Source organism: Brachypodium distachyon, chromosome 2 (genome assembly GCF_000005505.3).
Source record: "Brachypodium distachyon strain Bd21 chromosome 2, Brachypodium_distachyon_v3.0, whole genome shotgun sequence".
Lineage (NCBI taxonomy): Eukaryota > Viridiplantae > Streptophyta > Magnoliopsida > Poales > Poaceae > Brachypodium > Brachypodium distachyon.
Window position 1 is genome coordinate 767799 of NC_016132.3, and position 24911 is coordinate 792709.

At 48.9% G+C, this 24911-nt stretch overlaps 2 protein-coding genes, 1 long non-coding RNA gene and 1 other non-coding gene across 4 annotated transcripts; 3 read left to right on the forward strand and 1 right to left on the reverse strand.

The window, feature by feature from the left end:
- Positions 1-497: 497 nt before the first annotated feature.
- On the forward strand, positions 498-8105 carry LOC100841821. Its single transcript, XR_002964080.1, has 4 exons — positions 498-2567; positions 3796-4969; positions 7314-7413; positions 7896-8105. It is a non-coding gene; the product is annotated as an uncharacterized LOC100841821 (transcript).
- Positions 8106-9770: 1665 nt separating this feature from the next.
- Positions 9771-10804, forward strand: LOC112271036. Its single transcript, XR_002963824.1, has 2 exons — positions 9771-9923; positions 10410-10804. It is a non-coding gene; the product is annotated as an uncharacterized LOC112271036 (long non-coding RNA).
- Positions 10805-16649: 5845 nt separating this feature from the next.
- Positions 16650-18012, forward strand: LOC100842117 (calphotin). Its single transcript, XM_003565211.4, has one exon. It carries the CDS (start codon positions 16656-16658, stop codon positions 17814-17816), a length of 1161 nt encoding a protein of 386 aa, XP_003565259.1. The 5' UTR covers positions 16650-16655; the 3' UTR covers positions 17817-18012.
- Positions 18013-18585: 573 nt separating this feature from the next.
- On the reverse strand, positions 18586-24049 carry LOC100842428. Its single transcript, XM_003565212.4, has 4 exons — positions 23806-24049; positions 23434-23637; positions 19272-22378; positions 18586-19174 (listed from the first exon to the last, which is right to left on the reverse strand). The coding sequence occupies exons 2-4, from the start codon at positions 23452-23454 to the stop codon at positions 19171-19173; spliced, it is 3132 nt and encodes a 1043-aa protein (XP_003565260.3). The 5' UTR covers positions 23455-23637; positions 23806-24049; the 3' UTR covers positions 18586-19170.
- Positions 24050-24911: the final 862 nt, after the last annotated feature.

Genomic DNA, 24911 nt, shown 5'->3' on the forward strand with positions numbered 1-24911 from the left:
CGTCGAGAGGTGGGAAGGCACAGAAGCGTAATTGGAGCGAACAGCGGCCCAGCAAGTTAGGCATCTCCAAGGCAAAGCAGAATTTCTGTTGACAATTACAACTACGTATATTCACTATTCAAGTCTTGTAGTAATAATTTGTTGTTTTGTACAGGGCTTGTATGGTCATAATTTTGCATCAAATGTTGCATGTTTACGTCCTGATGAACAACCATTTTTTTTCAGAATTTTTTTCACAGCCTTTTGAAATAGACGAAGAGAAAGGGTCTATAATGTGTATGTTGATGCAAGTCAAGAAAATCTCCTTTTATATATCCCTCCCATGAAAACAATACATGCTTCCCTAAAAATAACAGAACTATACATGCTTGTAACCTACTCCGTACTATATATATAGCTCCCCCCATGTATTGAAAAATTATAAGTCAATTCAGTTTTCAGTACAGAGGATTATAACGGGTTATAGAGAGATTGGAGAGGATAACACATAAAAGGATAGGAAAAGAGATGTCAACCTCAAGTGTACAAGGAAAGCAGGAGAAGCTGACAAAGATGAGGAGGCTTTTCACCACCCTCGTTTGCACGCAGATGACAAAGTTACGAAAGCGAGAGAAACTTTGGCCCCATAGTTGACTCCAGCATGCTAGGTTGTTGAATGTTGACAGCTGAATAATTTATGGCGTGCATCTTCGAGAAATTCTTTGGCCCTTTCCCTTGCTAGTATTGGTTCTTTCTGCCCTGTCACCGACTCACCTGCCAAAGTCATGGGTTTAACTCATCAAATGCTAACAAGTGAGAGCAAACCACGGAAAACATGGTAGTGGTGAACAACTCTTGCGCTCTCCTCCTACTACTCCTCGTTGCTGGAAACGAGGCCATCACATTCACCATTGTCAACCCATGCCCGTACAACGTGTGGCCAGCCGCTGTGCCGGTGGGCGGCGGCAGGCGGCTCGACCCAGGGCAGGTGTGGTCGCTGGACGTGCCCGCTGGCACCATGAGCGGTCGCATCTGGGCACGCACAGGCTGCTCGTTCGACGGCACCGGGAACGGCTCATGCCAAACAGGTGGCTGCGGTGGCGTGCTCTCCTGCACAGCCTTTGGCCAGCCGCCAGTCACACTGGCCGAGTTAACAATTGGAATTGGCCAAACGAGTGACTACTTTGACATCTCTGTCATTGATGGCTTCAACGTGCCCATGGAGTTCCTGCCAGTGCCGGTGAAGGGAGAGCAAGGGTGCAGCAAGGGACCGCGCTGCGCAACGAACATCACGTCGCAGTGCCCGAGCGAGATGAAGGCGCCGGGGGGCTGCAATAACTTGTGCACCGGGAACAGGTCTTCAAGAAATTGCACCTACTCAGGCTTCTTTAAGCGGATGTGCCCGGAGGCTTACAGCCTCCTGACTGATTCTGCCATGTTCACTTGCCCGACGGGAACCAACCAACTACCAGATCGTCTTCTGTCCCCTGATCAATCTAGCAGTTCCGCCTGCAACTGTTGGGCCAAGAAGGACAAAACCCATAACCATAAACAGAGTTGTTGTGATTTTACCTACTGAAGGCGGCTTTCTTTTGCTCACCATGCTGTCCATAACCATTTTCTACATATGCCAACGAAGAACACAACGAGAACAGGAGATGGAGGAAGAGTTTGGGGATCTACAAGGAATGCCAATGAGGTTCACATTCCAACAGCTAAAAGTAGCAACAGAGAAATTCAAAGACAAGCTTGGGGAAGGAGGTTTTGGGTCTGTTTTCAAGGGACAATTTGGTGAGGAAACAATTGCAGTTAAACGTTTGGATCTAGCTGGTCAGGGTAAAAGGGAATTTTCGGCAGAGGTTCAGACAATTGGCAGCATCCATCATATAAATCTGGTAAGGTTGATCGGTTTCTGTGCAGAAAAATCCCATAGGCTCTTGGTATATGAGTATATGCCCAAAGGATCCTTGGACAGGTGGATCTATTGCCGAGATGACGATAATGCTCCTCCTCTGGATTGGAACATGCGTTACAAGATTATTACTCACATAGCTAAGGTTCTCTCTTATCTTCATGAGGATTGCACAAAAAGAATTGCTCATTTGGATGTCAAACCACAAAATATCCTCTTAGACGATAACTTCAATGCAAAACTTTCAGATTTTGGACTATGCAAGCTCATTGATCGAGATATGAGCCAAGTGGTTACTAAAATGAGAGGCACACCTGGATATTTAGCTCCTGAATGGTTGACATCACAAATCACGGAAAAGGCTGATGTCTACAGCTTTGGCGTAGTGGTCATGGAAATCATCAGTGGAAGAAAGAACATCGACACTTCCCAGCCGGAAGAGAGCATCCATCTTATTACCCTACTGGACGAAAAGGTGAAGAGTGATCAGTTGGTAGATTTGATTGATGACCACAGTAACAACATGCAAGTACACAAGCAAGAAGCAATTCAGATGATGAAGCTCGCGATGTGGTGTCTGCAGATTGATTGCAAAAGAAGGCCCAAAATGTGTGAGGTCGTCAAAGTCTTGGAAGGTACCATGGATGCAGAGACCAACATGGATCATAACTTTGTGGTAACATTTCCGGCAAACTTTGGTATTCCTGGAAGTACGAGCGCCTCAGCTCCACCACTAGCCTCAGATGTATCTGGTCCCAGATGATCTGAGACAAGCCCCAAAACATATCTAATTAGATATTAGCAGAGATTTTCCTATGTAAATAGAAGACATTGTCCTTTATCTCGAGTTAATTTTACTTGCAAGGATGTCACCACAGTGAAAACCTTTTTATAATCTACAACAGAGGTAGAAATCATATTTACTATTTTGTTCAGGTGTGTTTTTGTGGCAGAAAGCTGTTCTTAATATTTAGAGTTGAAAAAAATGCTCCTACGTCCACCACAGGTTACAGCAGAGAGATGCACGGCTTCAAAGCAAATAGGTAGTTCGGGGCGCTGGTAAACACCGGTTTAGAAGTAACCTCAATTGCCTTTTAAATTATTTGGAATTACAACTGGGTTCCTCAGGCACATGTGTATTGATGTACAAACAGATAGCCATGTAACAAGGCAAACACAGGACTGTAAAATGCCACACAAATAGGTAAGGTTTACTCCTTCTCAACCGCCCCAGATAACCTATCCATGCCCCTGCCAAACGGCCGGGTTGCAGTATTATAAACATTTTAATTCCACTATCAAATCTGTGTGCATCGATCGACGGCCGGAGGAGATCCTCTGCTTCATCTAAAAAGATTGCTAACTGATGGCAACTTTTTTTTGTGTGTGTGCAATAGGAAGAACAACAATGCCGGTGGATCCAATAGTTACGGCGGCGAGAAGTAACCAAAGGTACATTGTGCAGATATTTGTGATGGTATTAGCACACAGAAGTACTGTTCGGGTGGAGAAATTCTTACCTGGATACTTGTTTGAACTCCGTAGTCTGACGAATCTGATGGGGAAAAAGATACCCATTCTTCGCCCTCGCAGCACGCGGATAATCCAGAGATGAGATGAACACCGAGCCCGCGGCTCGTCCCTTCCTGACAACATCCTTCCACGGACCGTCGCCGCTTCTCAATCGGCTCGGACCGCCGCCTGGCTTGAGATGCGGAGGAAGAGGAGGGGCGGGCGGCGGTGGCGCGCCGAGGCATCGGTAGGCGACGACGGCGAGCAATCATTTGGGCTCTAATGACGCAGGCCACTCCTCCTCGGCCCAGGCCCAGGCCCAAATGCCCAATACTATTCGTGAACAAAATCAGAAAAATAGCTAGCGTCTTCTGCTCAAAAAAAGAAGCTAGCGTCTCTTTCCCCCAAATCCACATCACCACATGACTGAGGAGGGCGGCGGAACGCGCCGCCGCGGCAGCTCGCCGGCGGCGCCTGCCTCCCTGCCGGACGACGAGGACCTCCTCCGTGAGATCCTCCTCCGCCTCCCGCCGCAGCCATCCTCCCTCGTGCGCGCCTCCGCCGTCTGCAAGCGGTGGCGACGGCTCGCCACCGACCCCAAGTTTCTCAATTGCTTCCGAGCCCACCACCGGAAGCCGCTACTCCTCGGCTACTTCGGGCTCGGCGAAGATGATAGCATCGTGTTCAACCCCGTCCTGGACCCTCCCGACCGCATCCCACCTGAGCGCTTCTCCCTTCGCAGCTACAGCCGCCGCCACCGCGAGAACTATGTGCTCGGGTGCCGCCACGGTCTCGTCCTCGTCAAATGCCGGTCGCGGAAAGAGGTCGCTGTGTGCGAACCCATCTCCGGCGAGCAGCGTCACGTGGCCGTTCCACTGGAGTTGCAGACGGGCTCTATCTCTCTCAACGGGGCGGTGTTATGTGCCGCCAGCGACCACGGCCATGTGCACGGCGGCTGCCACTCGAGCCCCTTTAAGGTGGTCCTGGTGTCCATTTCCCTTGATAATCGACCCCTCGCCTGCGTTTACTCTTCGGAGACTGGTATATGGGGCAATCTCATCTCAACAGCGGCACCATGTATGCTAGATGATTCTGGCTTTCCTAGTACCCTTGTTGGTAATGCCCTTTATTGGTTGGATTCGAGCAATGGTATACTTGAGTTTGATTTGGATGGAGAGAGCCTGTCTGTGATCACGGGGCCTCCCACTATAGATGATTTACCCAATGACGGAATTCAGATAATCCAGGCTGAAGAAGGTGATGTTTGCTTGGTCATATTTTATTACCCTAGCATCCAAATATGGCAGAGGAAGGTCAATTGTCATGGTGTTGCCACCTGGTTGCTGCGCAAGAGTGTTGATATGCATAATATTATTGGGCTTCATCCTCAGATTGAGGGATGGGTCGGAGGATATATACTGGGATATGTTGAGGATATCGATGTCATTTTTATATGTATTGACTCCAACTTCTACATGGTTCAACTTAAGTCAATGCAATTCAAGAGACTACATCGAATTGAATATATCGTTTACTGCTATCCTTTCACAAGCTTTTATACACCAGGTGATTGCTCATCCCTACTCCCTATATGGTAGGAGTAACCCAGTCCAGTTATGTTCCTTACGTCGGTGCTCGAACATTTTATTCTGCTCTTTAAGTCGCTAGCAACTTAAGCATAGCTAGCGGTTTCCCTTTGTTAGATAGACAAACGTATATCTGTTTTGTTTTTGGAGTCATCAATCAACGCAGCTATCTTCCTTATTGGGCAATGCCGAATCAAATGTCAAATCCTAGGATGTGCACTAATTGTGTCTCGAGTGTGTTTGTACTTGGTATCTCTGGGCCTGTAAATACTCTTCCACCATTTCAATACAACGAGACGCAATGTTTTTGCGTTTTCTCGAGGGGAAAAAATCAAATGTCAATTAGTAAAATATTGTCAAATGAGAAACTGAGTTAGACTGTTTGGAATGTCAAAGCTTGATATTTTTTTATCGAGTACTATCTATTTAATCTTACTATTTCTTGGCAGCAACTTTGACTGAATCCATACCTTTTGAAATAATTGTTTTCTTTGTCAGTTCTTGAAGACCCTCCACCGAGTGACTAGTACATTTGTAGCACACCAAAAGAAATTGCATTTCTTGTCTCTAATCAGGCTCCATTTACTTAAAACTGAATACCAAAGATTACTTTTGTTGCTAGAGTTTGTTAGTTTTAGCATGTTTTATTTTTGTCTGCCTGGCATGACATGTGATGAATTTACATGAGAAAAATTGTAAGCGCTGTTTTTTTTTCTTCTCTGCTGAAACCTTCATTATGAGATACTCCCTCCTTCTGTAAAAGATGTTTGGGTTTTCCAAGAAAATTAAGCAATTTGTAGAAACCTCCCTCCTCCCCTCCATTAAGCTGATGCTTCGATTCAAACAACATTTACTACTCTTGTCACGGGCGCAGTCCTAGGTATCCAAATAAGAGACATATCACATTAGTATCTTCTAAAGGGGAAGACTGATTGGCGGACGACCGCCCGGCGCGGACGAATTCCGACCAGGTGACTCACCGCCGCCCGGCCCTGGCCCAACTGGATGTCTGCCGCCGTCTGCGGCCGGCGCGCTACTGCGCCGCCTCGCCGCACCGCCCTCTCCAACCGCCACCACCGCCGGTTCGCCGCCGCCCCCGCCATCCTCTAAGCTCGGGATCCGGTGGTCTTATCCGGCGCCGGCCAACCCCCGCCCCCTAACTCTAAGAAAGGTCGTCGGGACTTACCTCTTCACCACCATCACCTCCTCGCTTTCGCTGTCATCGACGCGGCCTGCCGTGTCGCCGCCGCCGCGGCTCGATCTAGGCCTCGCCGTCTTCGGCTCGGACCTGACTCACCCTCGCCGGCTCTGACTCGCCTTGCCGCTTGCTCTGTTGAATCGTTATGAGGCAAGCAAGACTAAATCAATCTAGTTATACCTCCTCCGTGCCTTGAGGTGTGTCTGCCTTTCATGGCGCCGTCGTGACTCTTGGGTCCAAGGTCACCTCGTACAGGCCCTAAAACCATTATCCCATGACTAAGGCAACTAGTTCATGACAACTCTACTGCGCATGCCACAACAATTATTAAGGCAAAAAATACACAATGACCAGCGCCAGCCTGCCCAACACCGTCTTGCCCAGCGTCGGGTACAGCACTGCCCTGCCCCCCATTGGGTACTGGCTTCCTCGTCGTCGTCCAGGTCTACAATCTTGGCCCCGCTACCACGCCGCTGCTGCCGGCAGGGAAGAAAGGACGGAATCAACCAGAACCTGGCTACACGAGCACGGACGGGGCCACCTCCAGATCCTCCGCAGCTGCGTGTTGCGCCGCCGGCTCCTCCGCGTGCTCCTCCTCCGTCCGCCATGGCTGTGGTGTGACGAGGGGCTCCCAGCAGCTTATATGGATCGGCCTCCATGGGTGGGGATGAGAGCCACGGTGTTGGATTGGAGGCCGGATCGACGGTATTGGGGGTTGGAGTATTCGGTGGAAAGGATTGTATCAGGGGGAGAGAACTCGGTGGAGAGAAGAGGATTGGGGTCTCCGCTGGGCTGAAATTGAGGGTGCAACCGGGGGGCTAAACGCAAAATTGACCGCTGGGACTGGGAGCCAAACGTACAGTCTTTTGCGGAAAAACGGTGGAGCCAAACGTACGGTCTTTTGCGGACGGAGGGAGTAGCTAAGTATACTGTTTTTAGGATTGCATTCTTTCCATTTGTCAACAGCTAGAAAGCATCTACAAAAGTGAGCTATAAAGTATATTTATTAAAAGTAAGTTGTTTTATCAGGTTATGTTGTCGGTAACCAAGCCACTGCTTCCTTTCTCGTATCCATTTGTGTTTTCCTTGGAATATCCATTAATTACTTGACTTCTTATGCTTCTAGGCATAGCGAATGCTGGTGGATGTGATGGATCTGAAATGTTGGATCATGCATAAGATGGCTGTCTGGTTTGATGTGCTAATGTGCTGACATCGTTTGACCGGTAAGAATACAATCTGAACATAGTTTGTGAGGTTTGGATTGTTTGATGTTTTGTAGGGTAAATATCCAGCTGCCAACATGGTTAGCGTGCACCCGCTCACTACTTTCCATTCAGCTGTAGGGGACTCACACCTGAGTAACGCAGACAAGACAACAACTAAAATCAGGGTTTATGCCAAGTTAAAATGGCTCTCTTTTTTTGGAATCTGTAACCCTAAACCCGCAGAATCTATAAGCTGAAAGCCATGTATTAGTAGTCCATTTTGTTATTTACAAATAGCAGTCACAGCATTCCTAGAAGTATGATATCTGTTACAGAGCTCCTCTGTATATTGCCGAGCTGACCATGGCTTTGGACACACATAATGTTCTTCTCTGTGTTGTATAGGTTGCTACTAGCCTACTACTAGGTTCTGTCTGTATCTCTATCAGGTCACTAACTGGAGATCTCTACTAACTGATTGACGATTTTGTTTTCTCTAGGTGAAGGAAATGCTGCGGGAGTTCTCTTTGAGTTTGTCACATTTCATCAATATGGTCGGCAGTTGGCATATCTGTTATCTGAAAAAAAAAAGACTTGCTAAGTGTGTGTACTTTAGTCTAGCTAAGTTTCTTACGGATCAGGATGTACTTGGATACCGAAACCAGAGTTCTAATTTCTCATAGTAATGTTTCAATTTTATTTCCGCCTTATTTTGCTTTTTTACTACTACCTCCGTCTCGTATTAAGTGCTGAAACGTCCATTTAGACAAATTTGAATCACTTGACATGGAACGGAGGGAGTACATGCTGCTGATCTCTTTTTCTATACAACCAGCTCATTTATTATCACCACATTTTGTGCCGATCTGCCGGGCAGTACTTCACATGCTGTTTTGCTGCTGTATATTGTTTGAATTATGCTGAAACTCAACAATGTGTTGCAGATGGTAACTGCCTGTCGGAACATCAGTATCCGAATAAGGCGGATCGGTCAAGATGGACCTATGCCATTTGCAGGTGTAGTTCGGCTGGTCCAGGTGCTGCTTTCTCTAGGATTTTTCCGAATACGGAGGGAAGGATTATTACCATGCTCTGTAACTTCACTGAATCCAGGTCCATTCCCCACTCCCCTCCCCAGTCCACATGAGTGAGAGTGAGGGTGGCGGCAGCTCGCGGGCGGTGCCTGCCTCGCTACCCCGGACGACGACGACCTCCTCAGTGAGATCTTCCTCCGCCTCCCGCCGCAGCCATCCTCCCTGCCGTGTGCCTCCGCCGTATGCAAGCGGTGGCGACGGCTCGTCACGGACCCCAAGTTCCACCGATGCTTCTGCGCCCACCACGGGAAGCCGCCCCTCCTCGGAGTCTTCAAGGACGATGGCATGATCGTCTTCAACCCCATGCTGAACACACCCGACCGCATACCTCCCGAGCGGTTCTCCCTTCGCAGCTGCAGCAACTGCCACGACAACGACGTGCTCGTGTGCCGCCACAGTCTCGTCAAATGCGTGATGTGTAAAGATGTCGTTGTGTATGATCCCATCAAGGCGACCATGGCCATGTGCACGGCAGCTGTCACTCGAGCCCCTTTAAGGTGGTCCTGGTGTCCATGCCAAAAGATGATAAACATCGACCCCTCGCGTGTGTTTACTCTTCAGAGACGGGCATATGGCCAGCGGATCCATTTCTTCTATTATACTGATGTCTATCCTGGTACCTTTGTTAGTAAGAATTTTTTTCTCAATTGGCCCCATGGCGGACGTTTTTGATAGAAATGGGGCCTTCCGAACGAAATGGCAAAAATGGTTTGCCGGAAAACACATAAAACGACACGTGGCCTTTCTTCCAATGGCATTGGCGGAAAGACCTTTCTGCCTTTGGGATCGGCGGAAGGGGGGCAGAAGCGCTTCTCAGCACACAAAGTCAAATGCACAAAACACTGTTGGCGGAAAAGCCACGTGTCGCTTTGTGTGCTTTCCGCCAGGCTAGTTTTGTCAATAGTTATTGGAGGGAGACATTTTTGACAAAACCGCGAGCCAGGGGGCCACCCCGCAAAAAATCCTATTGGTAATGCACTAATGCTCTTTATTGGTTTTATAAGACCGATGTTTTGCTTGAGTTTGAGTTGGATGGACAGAGCCTATCTGTGATCACGGGGCCTCCCGATACAGATGATTTCTCTGATTGCAGCCGTTGGATAATCCAGGCTGAGGATGGTGCTGTTGGCGTGGTAAAATTTTCTTACCCTAACATCCAAATTTGGCAAAGGAAGGTCAATTACCACGGTGTTGCCACATGGTTGGTGCGCATGACTGTTGACATGCATAGTATTATTGGGCTTCCTCCTCAGCTTGGGTTTCGGGCGAGAGGGAGGGAAACTATACTGGGATACGCCGAGGATACCGATGCCATTTTTATATATGTGGACTCCAATGTCTACATGTTTCAGCTTAAGTGAGTGCAATCCAAGAGACTTCATGAAACCCATGATGTCATGTGCTACCATCCTTTCACAAGTTTTTATGCATCAGGTGATTGCTCATCCTTAGTCCCTATTATGTAGGAGTAATCCAATCCAGTTATGTTCCTTAGATGGTTGCTCGAATATTTTATTCTGCTCTTTAAGTAGCTAGCAGCTTAAGCATAGTTAACCGTTTCCCTTTGCTAGATAGACAAACTTATAGTTGTTGTTTTTTATGTTAGCAATCAATGCATCTGTCTTCATTCTTGGGTTATGTCAAATCAAATGTCGAATTAAAAATATATTGTAAAATCAGATGTCAAATGGGAAACTCACTTAGCCTGTTTTTCTTGCCTCTAATCGGGGCTCCATTTATTTAAAACTGAATACCAAATATTACTTTTGTTGCTAGGGTTTGTTGGTTTTCTCATGTTTTAATTTGTCTGCTTGGCATGTCATGTGATGAATTGACATGAGAACTCGCAATGCCATCTGCTTTGAGAAGTTATATATCCACCGTCCTGAAGCGGTATTTTTTGTTGTTGTGCTCCAAAAGCAATCGATGCAGAAGGACATGAAGGATGGGACAGCTGGGCTGATGCGAGAGATGGTGGAGCTGCCGAGAAGACAAAGGAGAGCCAGTTCGTCAGCTGTGATGGGTGATCGTCGTCCTGCTCGCTTGTCTGTTCTAGGATGGTGTTTTGGCCCCTGGCTTGCTGGGTCTTGTAAGATACGTTCCTTGCCGACGTTCTCGTCAGATGTTCTGCACTGTTAGGTCCTGTAGTTCGAATATTTGGGTTAGGTCCTGTAGTTCGAATATTTGGGTTGCAGCAGGGTTTTGCCCCATAGTGGCTTGACCGAGCCGGTGGAGTCCGGTGGGTTTCGTACCAGTTTCTAATGTTGCAAGATGCTTCTGAATATTTTGAAGTCGGATTTCGCGGTATCTGTTAACAATATATGGCTTTGCTGCTGCTGATCTATTAATACAACTTGCTCGTCTGTTGTCAGCGCATTTTTGTGCATCGCTCCCATTTACTTTTGTTACCTGCTTTGCATCACCTTCTGCACTGTATCGTGTTTGGTGCTATCCTCTTTGATTTTTTTGGTGCAAATGTTACCATTTGTATCTGTTTGATTTTAGCTCCTTCTTTTTTTTGAGAAACTGTTTGATTTTAGCTTCTTTTTTTTAGGGGTAGTTTGATTTTAGCTTCTTTTTTTTTTGGGACAGAACTTGCTTTATTCAAGGAGTAACCTGGACAGGTATAGTAATCCCGTCCTGTGGCCGGCCAAACCACACATGACGCCCAGACTCAAGGGAGGAAGATCCTCTAGTTAGATTATGAGCATCCACATTGGAGCTCCTACTTTCATCGAAAAGTACAAATAGAAAAAGACTTAGACACTCGCCAGTAATTTGAGAAAATGGCCCAAGGTTCATGCCATTAATAGCATTCACCACCTCCAAGCAATCGGAACCCACCCAAAGGCGTTGAACTCCGAGATCCGCTGCCAAAGACAGTGCTTCGTGGCACGCCATTGCTTCGAGGATGGCAGGATCACACATACCTTCATAGGTAACAGCAAAAGCACCCTGGTATGTGCCCCTTTCGTCTCGCGCCACCGCAGCGACAGATCCTCGGTTGACCGTCTTTGCCACCGCCGCATCGACATTGATTTTCATGAGACCTGCCGGCGGAACCAGCCATCACGGCGCAGCCGGCCTTGCCCTTGGAGGCGCGGGCGCCGGTGGGGTGGCTGGCGAGATATCCTCGATGAAGCGCTCCACAAAAGAAAAGGTGGACAACGGACTTTGGAAGGTGTTCTCATGGATCGCCTTCCTCCGAGCGTGCCAGATAGCCCACAGGGTAACCGCCATCTGGATGAACTCATCGTGCTTCAGCGAGCTCATCATTGCAAACAGCCATTGCTTTGCTGATGGCTCAACAGTAGCTACCATGTGCTCCGTGATGTGTTCGTCGATGAGGGACCAGACACATCTCGCCATCGAACAAGAGATCAACGAGTGACGCCAGGAGTCAGCCTCACCGCAGATAGCGCACTTGCTGTCCTCCGCCATGTGTTGATGCTCCAGCAGGTCACCGGTGGGTAAGGAATGTTGAGCCAATCTCCAGAGAAAAACTCGGAGTTTTGACGGGATCTTCACTTTCCAGAGCGTCGTCCAATGCCGGCTATTGGCTTCAGAGTTGGAGCTACCCGATCGGCCCTCGAGCCAATCTTCCCGAACACTCTTTGTGTTGACGAACAACCGGTATGCCGATCTGACCGTGAACACGCCGTTTTTCTCAAAGTGCCATGCCCAAAAATCATCTTGAATTCTGATCGAGAGGGGGATGGACTTGATAACATCGACATCCATTGGAAGGAAAAACTCTTGAAGTTTCAGCAGGTTCCAGGACATCGTAGAAGAATTAATAAACTCACTTACAGCGATCGGCGGATCATCACGCGGACATGCCGTCGAGCGCAAACGTGTGGACCTCGGCAGCCAGTTCTGGTCCCATGCGTGCGTCGTGGTGCCATCCCCGATTCGGCGAATCAATCCTTGCTTCAGCATGTCCCGCCCCTCCACGATGGATCGCCAAACCTGGGAAGGATGGTTGCCGACCGGCGCCTCTAGGAAATCACCGCCAGGGAAATAGACCGCTCTGAGCAATCTAGCACTCAGAGTATTTGGCTCCTGCAGTATCCGCCATGCTTGTCGTGCAAGGAGGGCGAGATTGAAAAGTTCCATATCACGAAAACCGAGACCGCCATCAAACTTGGGCCTCGTCATTGTGCTCCAGGAGACCCAGGCAGTTTTGCGAGTGCCTGCCTTGCTTCCCCACCAAAATTTCCTCATGATAGATTCCAGGTGAAGGCAGAGGCCTCGAGGGAGTTTGAAACAGGACATTGAGTAGGTAGGAACTGCCTGTGCAACAGCCTTTATAAGTACCTCCTTACCTCCTGCCGAGAGCGTCTGCTCCATCCATCCCTGAACTCAGTTCCAGACCCTATCCTTGAGATACTTGAAAGCTCCACTCGTTGAGCGACCAACATCGGATGGCATACCAAGATATTTCTCATTGACGGTTTCTTGCTGCACTTGCAGAATATCCTTGATCTCTTGTCTGGTGTCCTCAGGGCACCCCTTGCTGAAAAAGACAGAAGACTTGCTCATATTAATTCGCTGACCCGAAGCGCTACAATAAAGATCCAGAACATGTTGCGCTTCTGTCGCACCTGCCGGGCTTGCTTTCATAAACAACAGGCTATCATCCGCAAAGAGCAGGTGATTCACATCCGGAGCGGAGTGAGCCACTTTAATTCCATTGAGTCCAGATGATTGAAAAGATTTTAAGAGGCAGAGAGGCCCTCTGCTGCTAATAAGAACAGGTACGGTGAGATCGGATCCCCTTGCCGTAGACCACGGCTAGGTCGGAATTCTTCAAGTGGAGAGCCATTAAATAAAACCGAGAAAGAAACTGACCTCACGAGTCGCATGACCATCTCCACCCAATGCCCGTGGAACCCCAATTTGTGCATAATTTCCTTGAGGTAAATCCACTCCACCCGATCGTATGCCTTTTTCATGTCGAGCTTCAGGGCACACGTCTGGTGTTTTTTCGCCTTATTACGCTTCATGAAGTGTAAACATTCATAAGCCGTAATAATATTGTCCGTAATCAGTCGCCCCGGAACAAAAGCAGATTGTTCCTCCGAAATAATATCCGGCAATACCACCTTCAGCCTGTTTGCAAGGACCTTCGAGGCGATCTTGTAAATGACATTGCATAGACTAATGGGCCTGAATTGACCCAATTCAGTCGGCGCTGCCACTTTCGGGATCAAGACTATAAAAGTCTTATTTATACATGCCAGGTCATCCTGTCCATTTAGCACCCTGAGTACTACTGCAGTAATCTCCTCACCACAGACATCCCAATGGCGCTGGAAGAAGTGTGCTGGAAAGCCATCCGGGCCTGGCGCTTTCGTGGGGAACATCTAAAAGAGCGCAGTCTTGACTTCGAGTGCAGTGAAGGGCGCAAGAAGAGCAGTATTCATCTCATCTGTAACCTTCATAGGCACCACCTCCAGGACCTCCTCCATGTTCTGGGTACCTTCAGATGTGAAAAGAGCCCCAATTCCGTGGGACATTCAGTTAGCACACCATCCGGCCGCGCAAGCTTGGTTATTCTATTCTTCCTCTTTGTTCTACTCGCCCGCCGGTGGAAGAACTTCGTATTTTTATCTTCCTCCGAGAGCCACTGAATTCGTGAGCGTTGACGCCACATAATTTCCTCTCGATGATACAGCTCATTCAGTCGCTCCACCGTTTTTAGCTCCGCATGCAACGGACCTTGGCGATTCGGATCAGCACTAAATTCGGCAAGCTCCTTATTCAGCCTTCGTATCTCCTTTCGGACGTGGCCAAACGTCGAAATTCCCCAAGTCTCGAGAGAGCTCGCCATTCTCCCTAGCTTCTCACATAGAGCGGGCATGGAATTCGGAGCACCATCCCCCTTCCAAGCCTGTGTAAACATAGGAGCAAAATTATTGTGAGTTTCCCACATAATCTCGTACCTGAAAGCAGGTTTCTTCTTCCTCCTTTTCGGCCGTTGTACCGAGGGCAGCAGCAGGATCGGGCTATGGTCCGAGGTCGAGGCCGTCAGGTGGCGCAGAGACGCCTCTGGGAACCTGGCCAACCACGACGGTAACGCCAGCGCTCTGTCGAGCCTGATGTGGCAGAAGGAGCCACCAGCGACTCGCTTCTCGAAAGTCCACGACACACCAACGTAACCAATGTCTTGGAGGCCGCAAACATCCACCGCTTCTCGGAACAAGCGTATCTGAGCATGAGAACGCTCATTGACGCCGACATGTTCCTCGCGGTGTAAAACTTCGTTGAAATCACCTAGGCAGAGCCACGGCAAGTCAACCGACGAACGGATGAACTTGAGCATATCCCAAGTCTTATGCCGCTCTTTGACCTGGGCGTCACCATAAACACACGTGAGTCGCCACGGATCAAAATCTCCTTCCCCCACCGCTGCATCAATATGATACTGCGAATAAGGTAAAATCTCCAATTTTATTGCATTGTTCCAGAACAAACCGATACCACCACTACAGCCTGAACTACTAACTGCAAAAGCATTATCAAAACCTAGGGTACCAGCAAGACTCTCAACACGATCCTTCCGTAGTTGGGTTTCCACAACACAGAGGATCATGCCTCGCAAATTCCGAAGCTCTCGAACTGTCGCAGGTTTGCCCAGGCCACGACAGTTCCATGCAAGGATACTCATTGGGCCTGGCGGTCCTCTGACCCGAAGGCTGCCTGATTGCTCGTGCTTGCTGCATCCAAAGACATGGATTCCCCCTTCTTCACACGCTTCTTCTCCCTTGGTGCTATATATTTGGGCGGCGGTGGCGGAACCGGGAGCTGCAAATTATTGTCCCCCTCCATCAACGCAAGCTCTAGCTTCTTCTTTGCACCCATATCATCTCCCTTCGGCTTGTATTCCAGAAGGCGCCCCGGAGGTAGTTCCGCCTTAGCCGGGCTTGACTCCAGAGAGGCATCACCCGACGAGCGTTTGCGGCTCTCCTGTTCCTGTCGCTGAGCCTGCTCGCGACCACCACCCTGGCCACCAAAGCGGCCACCTTGCGTGCTACCCCTGGCCGGACCTGCACGCGTGTTGCCCGAGCTCGACCCAGAGCGTTGAAGCTTTGCTCTGTTCCAGCTCGTATTCGCAAGCATCTAGTCACCATACTGCTTGTCCTTCTCTGCCTAGACACCATTGCTGCATTCCTTCAGAACATGACCCATGCAGCCACATATTTCACAGAATTTGGGCACTTTCTCATAGGTCACGCGAAGTATAATGTCCGCAGCCCCCTCCGGGGAAAGTACCACAACACGAGTCAAGGGCTTAGAGGCTTCCAACTCCACCCGGACCCTGACGAAATCCTCCCCCGCCACCGCCGGCCGCAGCACAACGGACAGTACCTTCCCCGCACGAGCAGCCAGGCCTCGCACCAAAACTTCTTTACAGAACATGGGGGGATCTTGTGAATCCGAATCCACACGTGAAGGAAGTTGAGATTGACATCACTAGCTCTCGAGAAACCATCATACGGTGCCAAGATAACACCATAATCTCTGAAGATCCAAGGACCCTCCTCCATCCGCTTATTCCAATCGCCCAAGAAGGACGCTTGTACAAGAAACAAGTTATCACCGTGCGGCCGCACGCTGATCTCCTGGGCCGAGCTCCAGGCGAACTTCATGGTGGCCACCAGCGACGAGAAACTGTAGGATTTATTGGACAAAACCCTACCTAAGGCCAACCACTTTGCCTCCTCTTTCAGATCCGCCATCTTCTTCCCCTCCACCTTAACTCCAACTCGTTCATCATCATGCAGCTTGAGGTTCCCTAGCAGCGCATCCAAGTCGACATCCGGCAAGGAGCCGGAACCCCTCATGCCGCCCATCCTGGACGACTCCGCCATCGAGATCGGAAACACAGCGCCAGAAACAACCCTAATCCCGCCGCACCAAGGCCGGGCAGTCGACCAGGTCGATCCCTTGAAGCAGCCCGAGTGCTGGCAGCAGACGAGGGAGAGATCAGGCACGAGACAGGAAAGAATCGCCCGGCGGCAGAGAAGTCGCCCGCGAGATCGCCCAAGCCCTAATTCTAGGTAGGAACGCTGCTTTGTTAGTTTACCTATTGTTTTTATTTTATTTATAGCAGTTTGGAAGTGAACTGGGCCGAAGTATGGCTCATTAAGGAATTTACGGCCCATGTGGACGAAGAGAATTAAACCCCACGCCGTGACGCTCCTGGCAGCAATCACCAACCCCACGCCGGAATCCGCCGCCGCCAAGGGCCACCCGCTCGTGCTCACCCCCGGGGCGCCGCCTCCGCCTGCGAAGTCCTCGGCGCTGCCCACCCCGATCCTACCCGAGACGTGGTCGCTCGCCCCCGCGGACCCGACCCTCGCCACCGCCGCCTCCTTCCTCGCGGCCTCCCTCTCAGGCGCGCCACTCTCCGCCCCGAGGTTCCGCACCCTCGTCACCTCCTTCCTCGCCACGCTCTCCGAGTCCCTCTCCCTCCCGCGCCCCGCGGCCGCGGCCGCGGCGCTCCCCGAAGCCATCCGCGCCGCCGCGCCCTACTTCCCCGCCACGCTCGCGCCCCTCGTAGCCTCCGCGGCGGCGGTCCTCGCGGAGCACGACGTGCTGCTCGCCCTCGCCGACGCCCGCGCCCTCCCGCACCCGCCGCCGGGCCTCCTGGCGGCGCTCTCCGACGCCGGCCGCCCCGACCTCGTCTGCGCCGTCCTCCGCCAGGCCGCCGACCTCCGCTCCTCCGAGCTCCTCGCCGCGCTCCGCTGCTTCCTCTCGCCGGCCTCCGACGAGGCCTACGACGCCATGGTGGGCGTCAAGGGCCGGTGGAAGGACGCCGCCGTGCTCGCCGTTAACAAGTGCGTGGAGAAGGGTGCGGGGAAGAAGGCGAAGCCCACCGCGATGCTGCTCATGATGGGGCACGACTGGTTCACCTCCCCTGAGGTGTGCCTGCACTACCTGTTTGCGTCCAGGAATGTGGACTGCGTGGAGTCTGTGGTTCTTGCCGCGGCTGTGGCCGAGCTTGACGGCGTGGAAGTGGCCGGACTGATGAGGTACCTCGCCAAGTGGGTAGGGAAGTACCGGAGGTTCCCGGAGGCCCAGGCTTGTCCGGAGGCAGCAGGAATGCTGGGTTTGGATCAGTGTGAAAGTGTGCCGTCGTTTGGGGCGGTGGCCAGGGCGATGGGGCTGGTGTTGGACCAGCATTTCTCCCACCTTGTGTTGAATGCGGAGGTTCGGGACGAGTTGAGGGCGGCTGAGGAGATGGTTAAAGAGCTGGCTGCCGAGGCCGAGTCTTCTGGTCCAATCCTCGACTTGCTACGCCGTATGCAGCATGACGTGTAAGCGCTTATAATGTTTGTTACCTTTGGTAGTTCTGATGCTGGTCTCTGGAAGTTTTGGTAGTGTGTAGCAGTAATGAGCTCTGTGCTCTAGCAAATTGTCGCCATATTGCTAAACTGTAGCTCCTTTTGTTGGCATTTCATATATGTATCAGTATCAGTTCAATGAATGAGTAAAAGCAATATTTTTCACATCCGAATCTTGTTATGCCTGTTCAATTTTGTCCATTTTATTTCTCTTTGCTGCATGCATCTATGCTTGATTGACTGAGCAGAGGCGCAGAGCTCCATTCTTGTGCATGGGATTGAATAATCCTTGCGATCAAGTGTTTTTAAACAAAGATGATTTAGCAAACATATTGCTAAACTGTAGCTCCTTTTGTTAATTTTGGTACTAGTTTGTTGCAGTGATGAGCTTTGTGCTCTAGCAAACATATTGCTAAACTGTAGTTCCTTTTGTTGGCATTTCATATATGTATCACCATCAGTTCAATGAATGAGTAAAAGCAATGTTTTCACATCCAAATCCAGAAAGTAAAGATTTTTATGAGAAGCAGCGAAAATTGTACTGCATTGCCAGATTGTTGTCCAGTTCCCTGCAGATAAGGGGAGAACTGGACAAGAGAAATCAGGAAATCAACTAGCTATGCCAACTGAACAGAGAAGATGGCTCTCTTGCTGTGTGTTTCGTAGTTTGCCGGCACAAAGTCCACAAATAGGTGAATGATTCACAAACTCCACAAATAGGTGAATCATGCACAAACATCCAGGTATTTGCAGCAACTGGCACACATAGCTGCTGCCTTTTTTTTATTTCGAAAGCATGACAAACAAATCACACAAGCAGCTAGGTTGATGCATGCAGGCAAGCACACACAACCATCTCAGCTGTTTCTTTGTTCAGATACAACACTCTCAAATGTAAATGTAGATGCACGCAGGCATACACATGCTGCTGCTCAATTACAAGCCCAAACACATGGCATGCACAAATTCAGCCAGGTGGATGCACGCAGGCATCCACAGCAAGCCGCTTCAATCGCAAGCCACACAGCACATCAGCCAGGTCTATGCACGCAGCCACATACCAGACTGCTTCTTATTTGCAATCCACGATGGTGGGAGCCACCATAAGCTCACACCTAACGCAACAAAACAACACACAACAACAGGGAGAGGCGATCGATGGATGGATGGCCAATACCCCCCCTGAATATCGTTCTTCCATGTTTCAGCAGCTAAGCCAGCAACCAAGATCAGCTTAGCTGCCCAAGCAAGCACACAAGCAAAACAAACACACATGATGCTGCAGTAGCACTAGCAGGAGCATCCGTCACCCTCACATAGCACCGAGTTGATCACCTAGGCAATGTGAGAGACGGAAAAACCAAACGGTGAGTAACTGAAGTAATGGCTAACTGAAACTAAGATGGATTCGGTAATATGCATATAGTAGTACCTGAGGACGGAGCCCCTGGGCATTTTCTTCTTGTAGTAGCGCGAGTGGCCCGGCGCCTCGAAGTGGTCAGGCCGGTGGCCGGCGTCCCACTCCAGAGCATCCCACACCTCCTTCTCGATCTCGACGGTCGGCTTCTTCTTGCCTCGGCCACGGGACACCACGGATGGCAGCCGACGCAGGCTCCAGCATCCCCTGATCTTGATGCTCTCCAGCGCGGGCGCCACCATGTTGAATGACTCGCATATCTTCTGCAGCTTCGGGAGGTCGTGCAGGTGGATGGCGGCCAGCTTCGGGAATGGTACGCCGTTGGTGGTTATTTCCTCTGGGTAATCTCCATCCAGTATGAAGATGTGGCTGAGGTCGCCGCAATGGATGATGTGGAGGGTCTCCAAGCTGGGGAAGGAGGAGACCCACACCGGGAGCACGGACTGGAGCCTGGGGCAGGAGCGCAGGTGTAGATGCTGTAAATATTGGAAGGATTTGGTGTCGTTGAAGCGAGGATAGCTTGAATCTTTACTCCAAATCGAGCGGGCCATTAGAAGATCTGACACCCAGAAGGTCTCCAGTTGCTTAAATTCAGACGACTTGGAAGGGAAAATGGTATCCAACTTGCAGCACCTCTCCACGCAGCACCGCCTAAGTTTGTCCCACCACATATATTCTTGAGAAATAATGGCACGTACTGAGACGTCGTGCACATGCAGGGATTCGATATAATACTGCATCAGTTGACCTAGTGATTTGTCTACTTCGCTTTCCACGTAGCAGCTCCCTTCAGCAATCTCTAGATGTTGATCCAACTCTCTAGTCGGAGGCTGTGGGAAGGCTTGCATCGGCGCAACGCCGACCATGCCAAGGACATCTCTGTACCGCCCAGCTGGAATAAGCTGTTGCAAGCTCTCTTGATTACTGTTGTCGATTTTATCCTTGTTGATTGCTTCAGATATAACAGCCCCATCATACACAGGTGACGAGGTGATGTGGATATTAATCATGTAGTAAAGCCGCAACAGATTGCACAAAGAGCGAGCAATCCTCGCATCCACAATAACAGCATGCACTTGCAAACCGAATGATTTATTCTTGTCAATGGATGGTCGTTGACACATGGTTGCAGGACGCGTGTCTATGCATATCAACTCTAGATCGGGCTTTCTCTCGTCCGACCAAATGATTGCACGAAGATGCTTGCATCCAATTAGAAATAGCCGCTTGAGCCTTGGGACTTCCACCACCATAGTCTTGAAGTCAAGTATCTTGATTGCGGTTCCAGACAGGTCCAGTTCTGCTAGGTTCGGTAGCCCACGGAGGAACAGATTCTCCAACTGTGTGCAGCCCTCTAAGGATATCTTGGAAATTCGAGTTTCCTTATTATCCGTTCTGCTAGATGGACGGAATTGTTTCGGAGGTAGCTCAACAGTTTGTGTCCATTTAGAAGCTGGTCCGTATCCATCAAAGCTAAAGGACTTGATGGAGGGAGGAACGTGACTAGGGGCATCCACATTTTCCAGACCATCACAACCATCAAGCACAAGTATTTGAAGGTTACCCGCCGTTGATAAGCTTATTGGAAGAATTTCCATCTCACTGTTGCCTGACAAATCAAGTATTTCCATACTTGTCTTATCCGTAAATGAGTTATCCACATCCTTTGATGCCTCCGACCGACATGTCGGATTGATTATTCGGAGCCTCTGAAGGTTAGATAGTCGCCCTTGTAATAGAGCTGCATACTGCCAACTCCTGATTCCTTCTATATTTAGCTCTCTCATATTAGTCATAATATCTAACTTTTCTTCAGATAAAATTTCAATCCAGTCAGTGTGACGTAGGTCCAGCACCCACAGGCTGCACAAGAATGACCAGTTTGTAGGATCCTTTCCGTCAATTGTTTTGTCATCTATGCATCGATGCAGTCCAACGAATCTTAGGCTATGGCATTTGTGGAAAGGAGGTGAGGCAAATTTGAAGGCACAACAATGGAGAATGAGCACAGAAAGCTTGCTCGAGTGTTCAAACAGGCCCTTTGGTAGTGTTGGTGGCTGATCAGATCTTTCAAATGCTAAGAAGGATGATGTCGCTGCAGGTATAGTTTCCATACCATGTAATTTCATGTTTCTTGATGTGATTGAAATCCAACGGTATGGCCCATTTGTATATACATCATCATCTTTAACTGCCATGAAAGCAGGCTTCAAATATTTCATGAACTTCTTTAGTATTTCATCGAGCAAAGAAGAATCACACTCCCAATTTATCTCTTGGTGCAATGCCTTACTAATATCCATAGCTCTGTCCCCTTGTATGATCCCATCACACATCCAATAGTTGGAAGCATGAGCAACCCAATCAGATTTAGTAGCAATGTGGGAATTATAAAGCAGGAATAACTCATAGAGACAACAATCTGCAACAGTTTTTGGGTCAATGTCCAGCACACATGGATTGCGAGCAACTATGTCGGCAGCTTCTGCATGTAGTATGGCTTGAAACTCTGAACTTGTTAATTGTTTGATTAGAGGATAAGGATAAATAAGAGAACTCTGGGTGTATCTTAGCTTGTCAAGAAAACTGGTTTGCATCTCTGGAATGCGCACGGTCAGGCAGGGTCTTTTGAATGTCCAAAGCATCATGCTGTTGCCATAACTTGAAAATCGAGGAATACCTGATAGACCGACGTCAACCTCGTCATCACTTCCATTAAGAAAAATGAGTATAAATTTGGTCCCACTGAGGGTTTGATCAACCACTAGGGCAACACTGTCTATCTCATTCCTCGAGCTTTCATCAACTCCATGAAAATCATCCTCTTCATCTTCCTTATCCAGACTGGCCATTACCGAGCTGTCAAGTTTCAGTTCCTCTGCGATTGCCCTCTGCAGTGCTCTTCTATTTTTCCACTTTGAGCAATCTATAAAAATTACCCTGTCAAAGCATAGTCCTGGAATGGTTCTCCTAGATGGAAGCACTTCAGCTACGGATGTAAGTACCGCTGACGCTCCAAATCCATGCCAACCATCAAAATAGATAACCTTTCTGTTGCCCATTTGTGCAAGATATTTTAATATCTCCTCTCTGGCGGTATCAACATCAGTGGAGTAGAACCCCTGAAGTAAAACACGTAAATAAGTTAGTTCGCCTTTGCTAGCCGCAGCACTGATTTAGCATATACCAACAGTGCATCTCTAAACAAGCGAATTAGTATCCGAACACTCGTTTGAATCACATCAACTGCTTGCGGCCAGGCCGACGGCAGAGTAGTTTACGGGGAGTTCTCCCGGCGGGCTGGAGTCTCTCCTCCTCCGACGTGGCCGGCCGTGCTCCTCGCCGTGGGCAGCCAACACTCGTCCCCAGCGGCCTGTCAGGCTCAGGCTCCTCTTCCCCGGCTGCCGTCCGGGTTCCTCGCCGCTCCTCCACGCGGGCCACTGCCTCTAATCCTTAGCTGTGGTCGTGGCTCCTCCCGCTGTGGCCTCTCCAGTCATGCTCCTTAGCACGCTGCCGCCGAGGCTCCTCCCCTTTCGCCGGTCTCTTTTATTTTGTGTTTGTGTGATCTGTGTTAATTTCCCTTTTTATTTTTGCGAAAACTCTTCTGAAAAACGAAAAGTTCATGAAATTCTGAAGCTGAGAAAACCAAAAGGTTGTAAAAATCAAAAGCTAGAAATTTAAAAAGTCGAGAAAACCAAAAATAGAAGTTAGAAATTGAAAAGTTGAAGGACAATCAAAAGTTGAGAAAACAGAAAGTTCGGAAAAATAAATGTGAAGATGTCGACAAAAATATAGAGAATTGAAAACCTGTTCTAACTGCCAAAAAAGGGTGGTCGGAAATCATCCGCCAGTTCTCGCCCTCCCAATATACAGCGTCAGCTTATGTTCATGATACGAGTTCAGTTTTGTTGCACCAACTAACAGTTCGTATTTGATGGTGAGCTAGATTCATGGGAGCTACTTGGATCTGTTATAAGAAAGGAACCGGGTTTTCTGTTTCTAATTGTGTTCGCACTGCACTTTCAAGAGGAGGCCCATTTGAAACACGGTAATGAACGAAATGTGTTTGCTGAGGTACCCTTTTCACATTACTAGGCTCGCCTTAGAAGATACTAAATTAACTCGTAGGCTTTACTCCTAGCCAAAAGAAAACCATGCATGTGCACAAGAGTATTACCCACTTATCAAGAAGACTCATGATGGAATCCTCTGCCGAAGACCAAGAGAGACCAAGTGAGAACCAGCAACTCTAATCAATCTCCAACTGATGGATGAGGAGTCATTATGAATATATTCCTCCGACGAAAGACCAAGAGAGAAACAGAGCAGCAGCAAATTCGATGAATCTAACCCATATCAGTCCAAGATTTCTCGCCACCACCTGCAACAACGACAACCACAGCATGTTACGAACATGTGTGCTTTACCATAGTAAACCAGTACTATACTACTATTGCATAACTGCACGCAGACGTTTTTTAGCAGAAATAGTTAGCGGCGGAAGAAAGGAAGCTAGCAAATGCTACTGTTCCTAATCCTACGTACATACCTCAACAAACAGCAGACAAGAAGAGCAGCTCGAGAAAACAGATACTTTTTTTGCACCACACCAAAATCAGAGCAGGGATGCGATCCAGATGTGCAGCAGTATATGGTTTGCCCTCCGAAGCTGCACGGACGCCTCAGCAAATTGGCCTCCCGAGCACAGCTATTTGCCTCCTCTCTCTAGCTGAAGAATGCATATGATCCTTTGCTTGCTGCAGAGCCCTTTGCTTCTCGCGGACCCATTTTCCTTTTCTCTTTACCAAAGCATGAAGTAATACCTCTCTGCTTTGCTTTTTTGCTTTTTCTAAAGATGATTCCTGCAACATTACAGATTCCCCAGGTAGTTTGTGCTGCCAGAGATAACCATGGCAAGACAAGGTGCGGTAATTCATGCTCCTTTGTCTAGAAGACGACGAGTACATGCTTGATGAATGATGATGCTTCATGCTTGCTTGGGAACCCGGTAGTGTGCCTATCTCTAAAGATGATCAGTCTCAGATACATATACCAGGCACATTTTGAGTGCCCAACCAAATCTAAACTTTCAACAACTCGACCATCCAAGTCCCTTGGTTATGATAACGGAACAGACCAAAATTGTTTTGTGGATTAAAATCATATTGCGATTTTGTACATATTAACAATATACTACTGAAGAAAGAATTTACGATCGAAATTTGAACTCAGACAAGAAAAAATTAACATTATAAATTTAGACTGGAATCAAAATTTAACACCTGGGTGGGGAGCGGCTCCAAATACAATCGCAAAATCGCCTCACGCTGGACCGAAATGTGATCATGCCATCGCTCAGCCTACTACAGGCCTACTAGGCCCAGAATTTTGAAACTCCGACGTCCACGCAGCACCCAAGTTCCCGACAATCCCGGCGCAGCTCGACAGCAGCTGATTCCTGTTGGATTAAACTCTGCACACGCTCTACCTCTGTTAGCTTTGCACTGTAGTTATTCTTCAGTTAACTGTAGCAGTTCTTGCTGTTTTCTTCAGTTAGCTGTTAGCAGGAAATAAGGGCCTGTCAGTGAGCCTGTTCACGATATGGTCGTAGTTGTTTTTCCTCTGATTATTAGCTAGGTAGTTAGGCCGCACTAA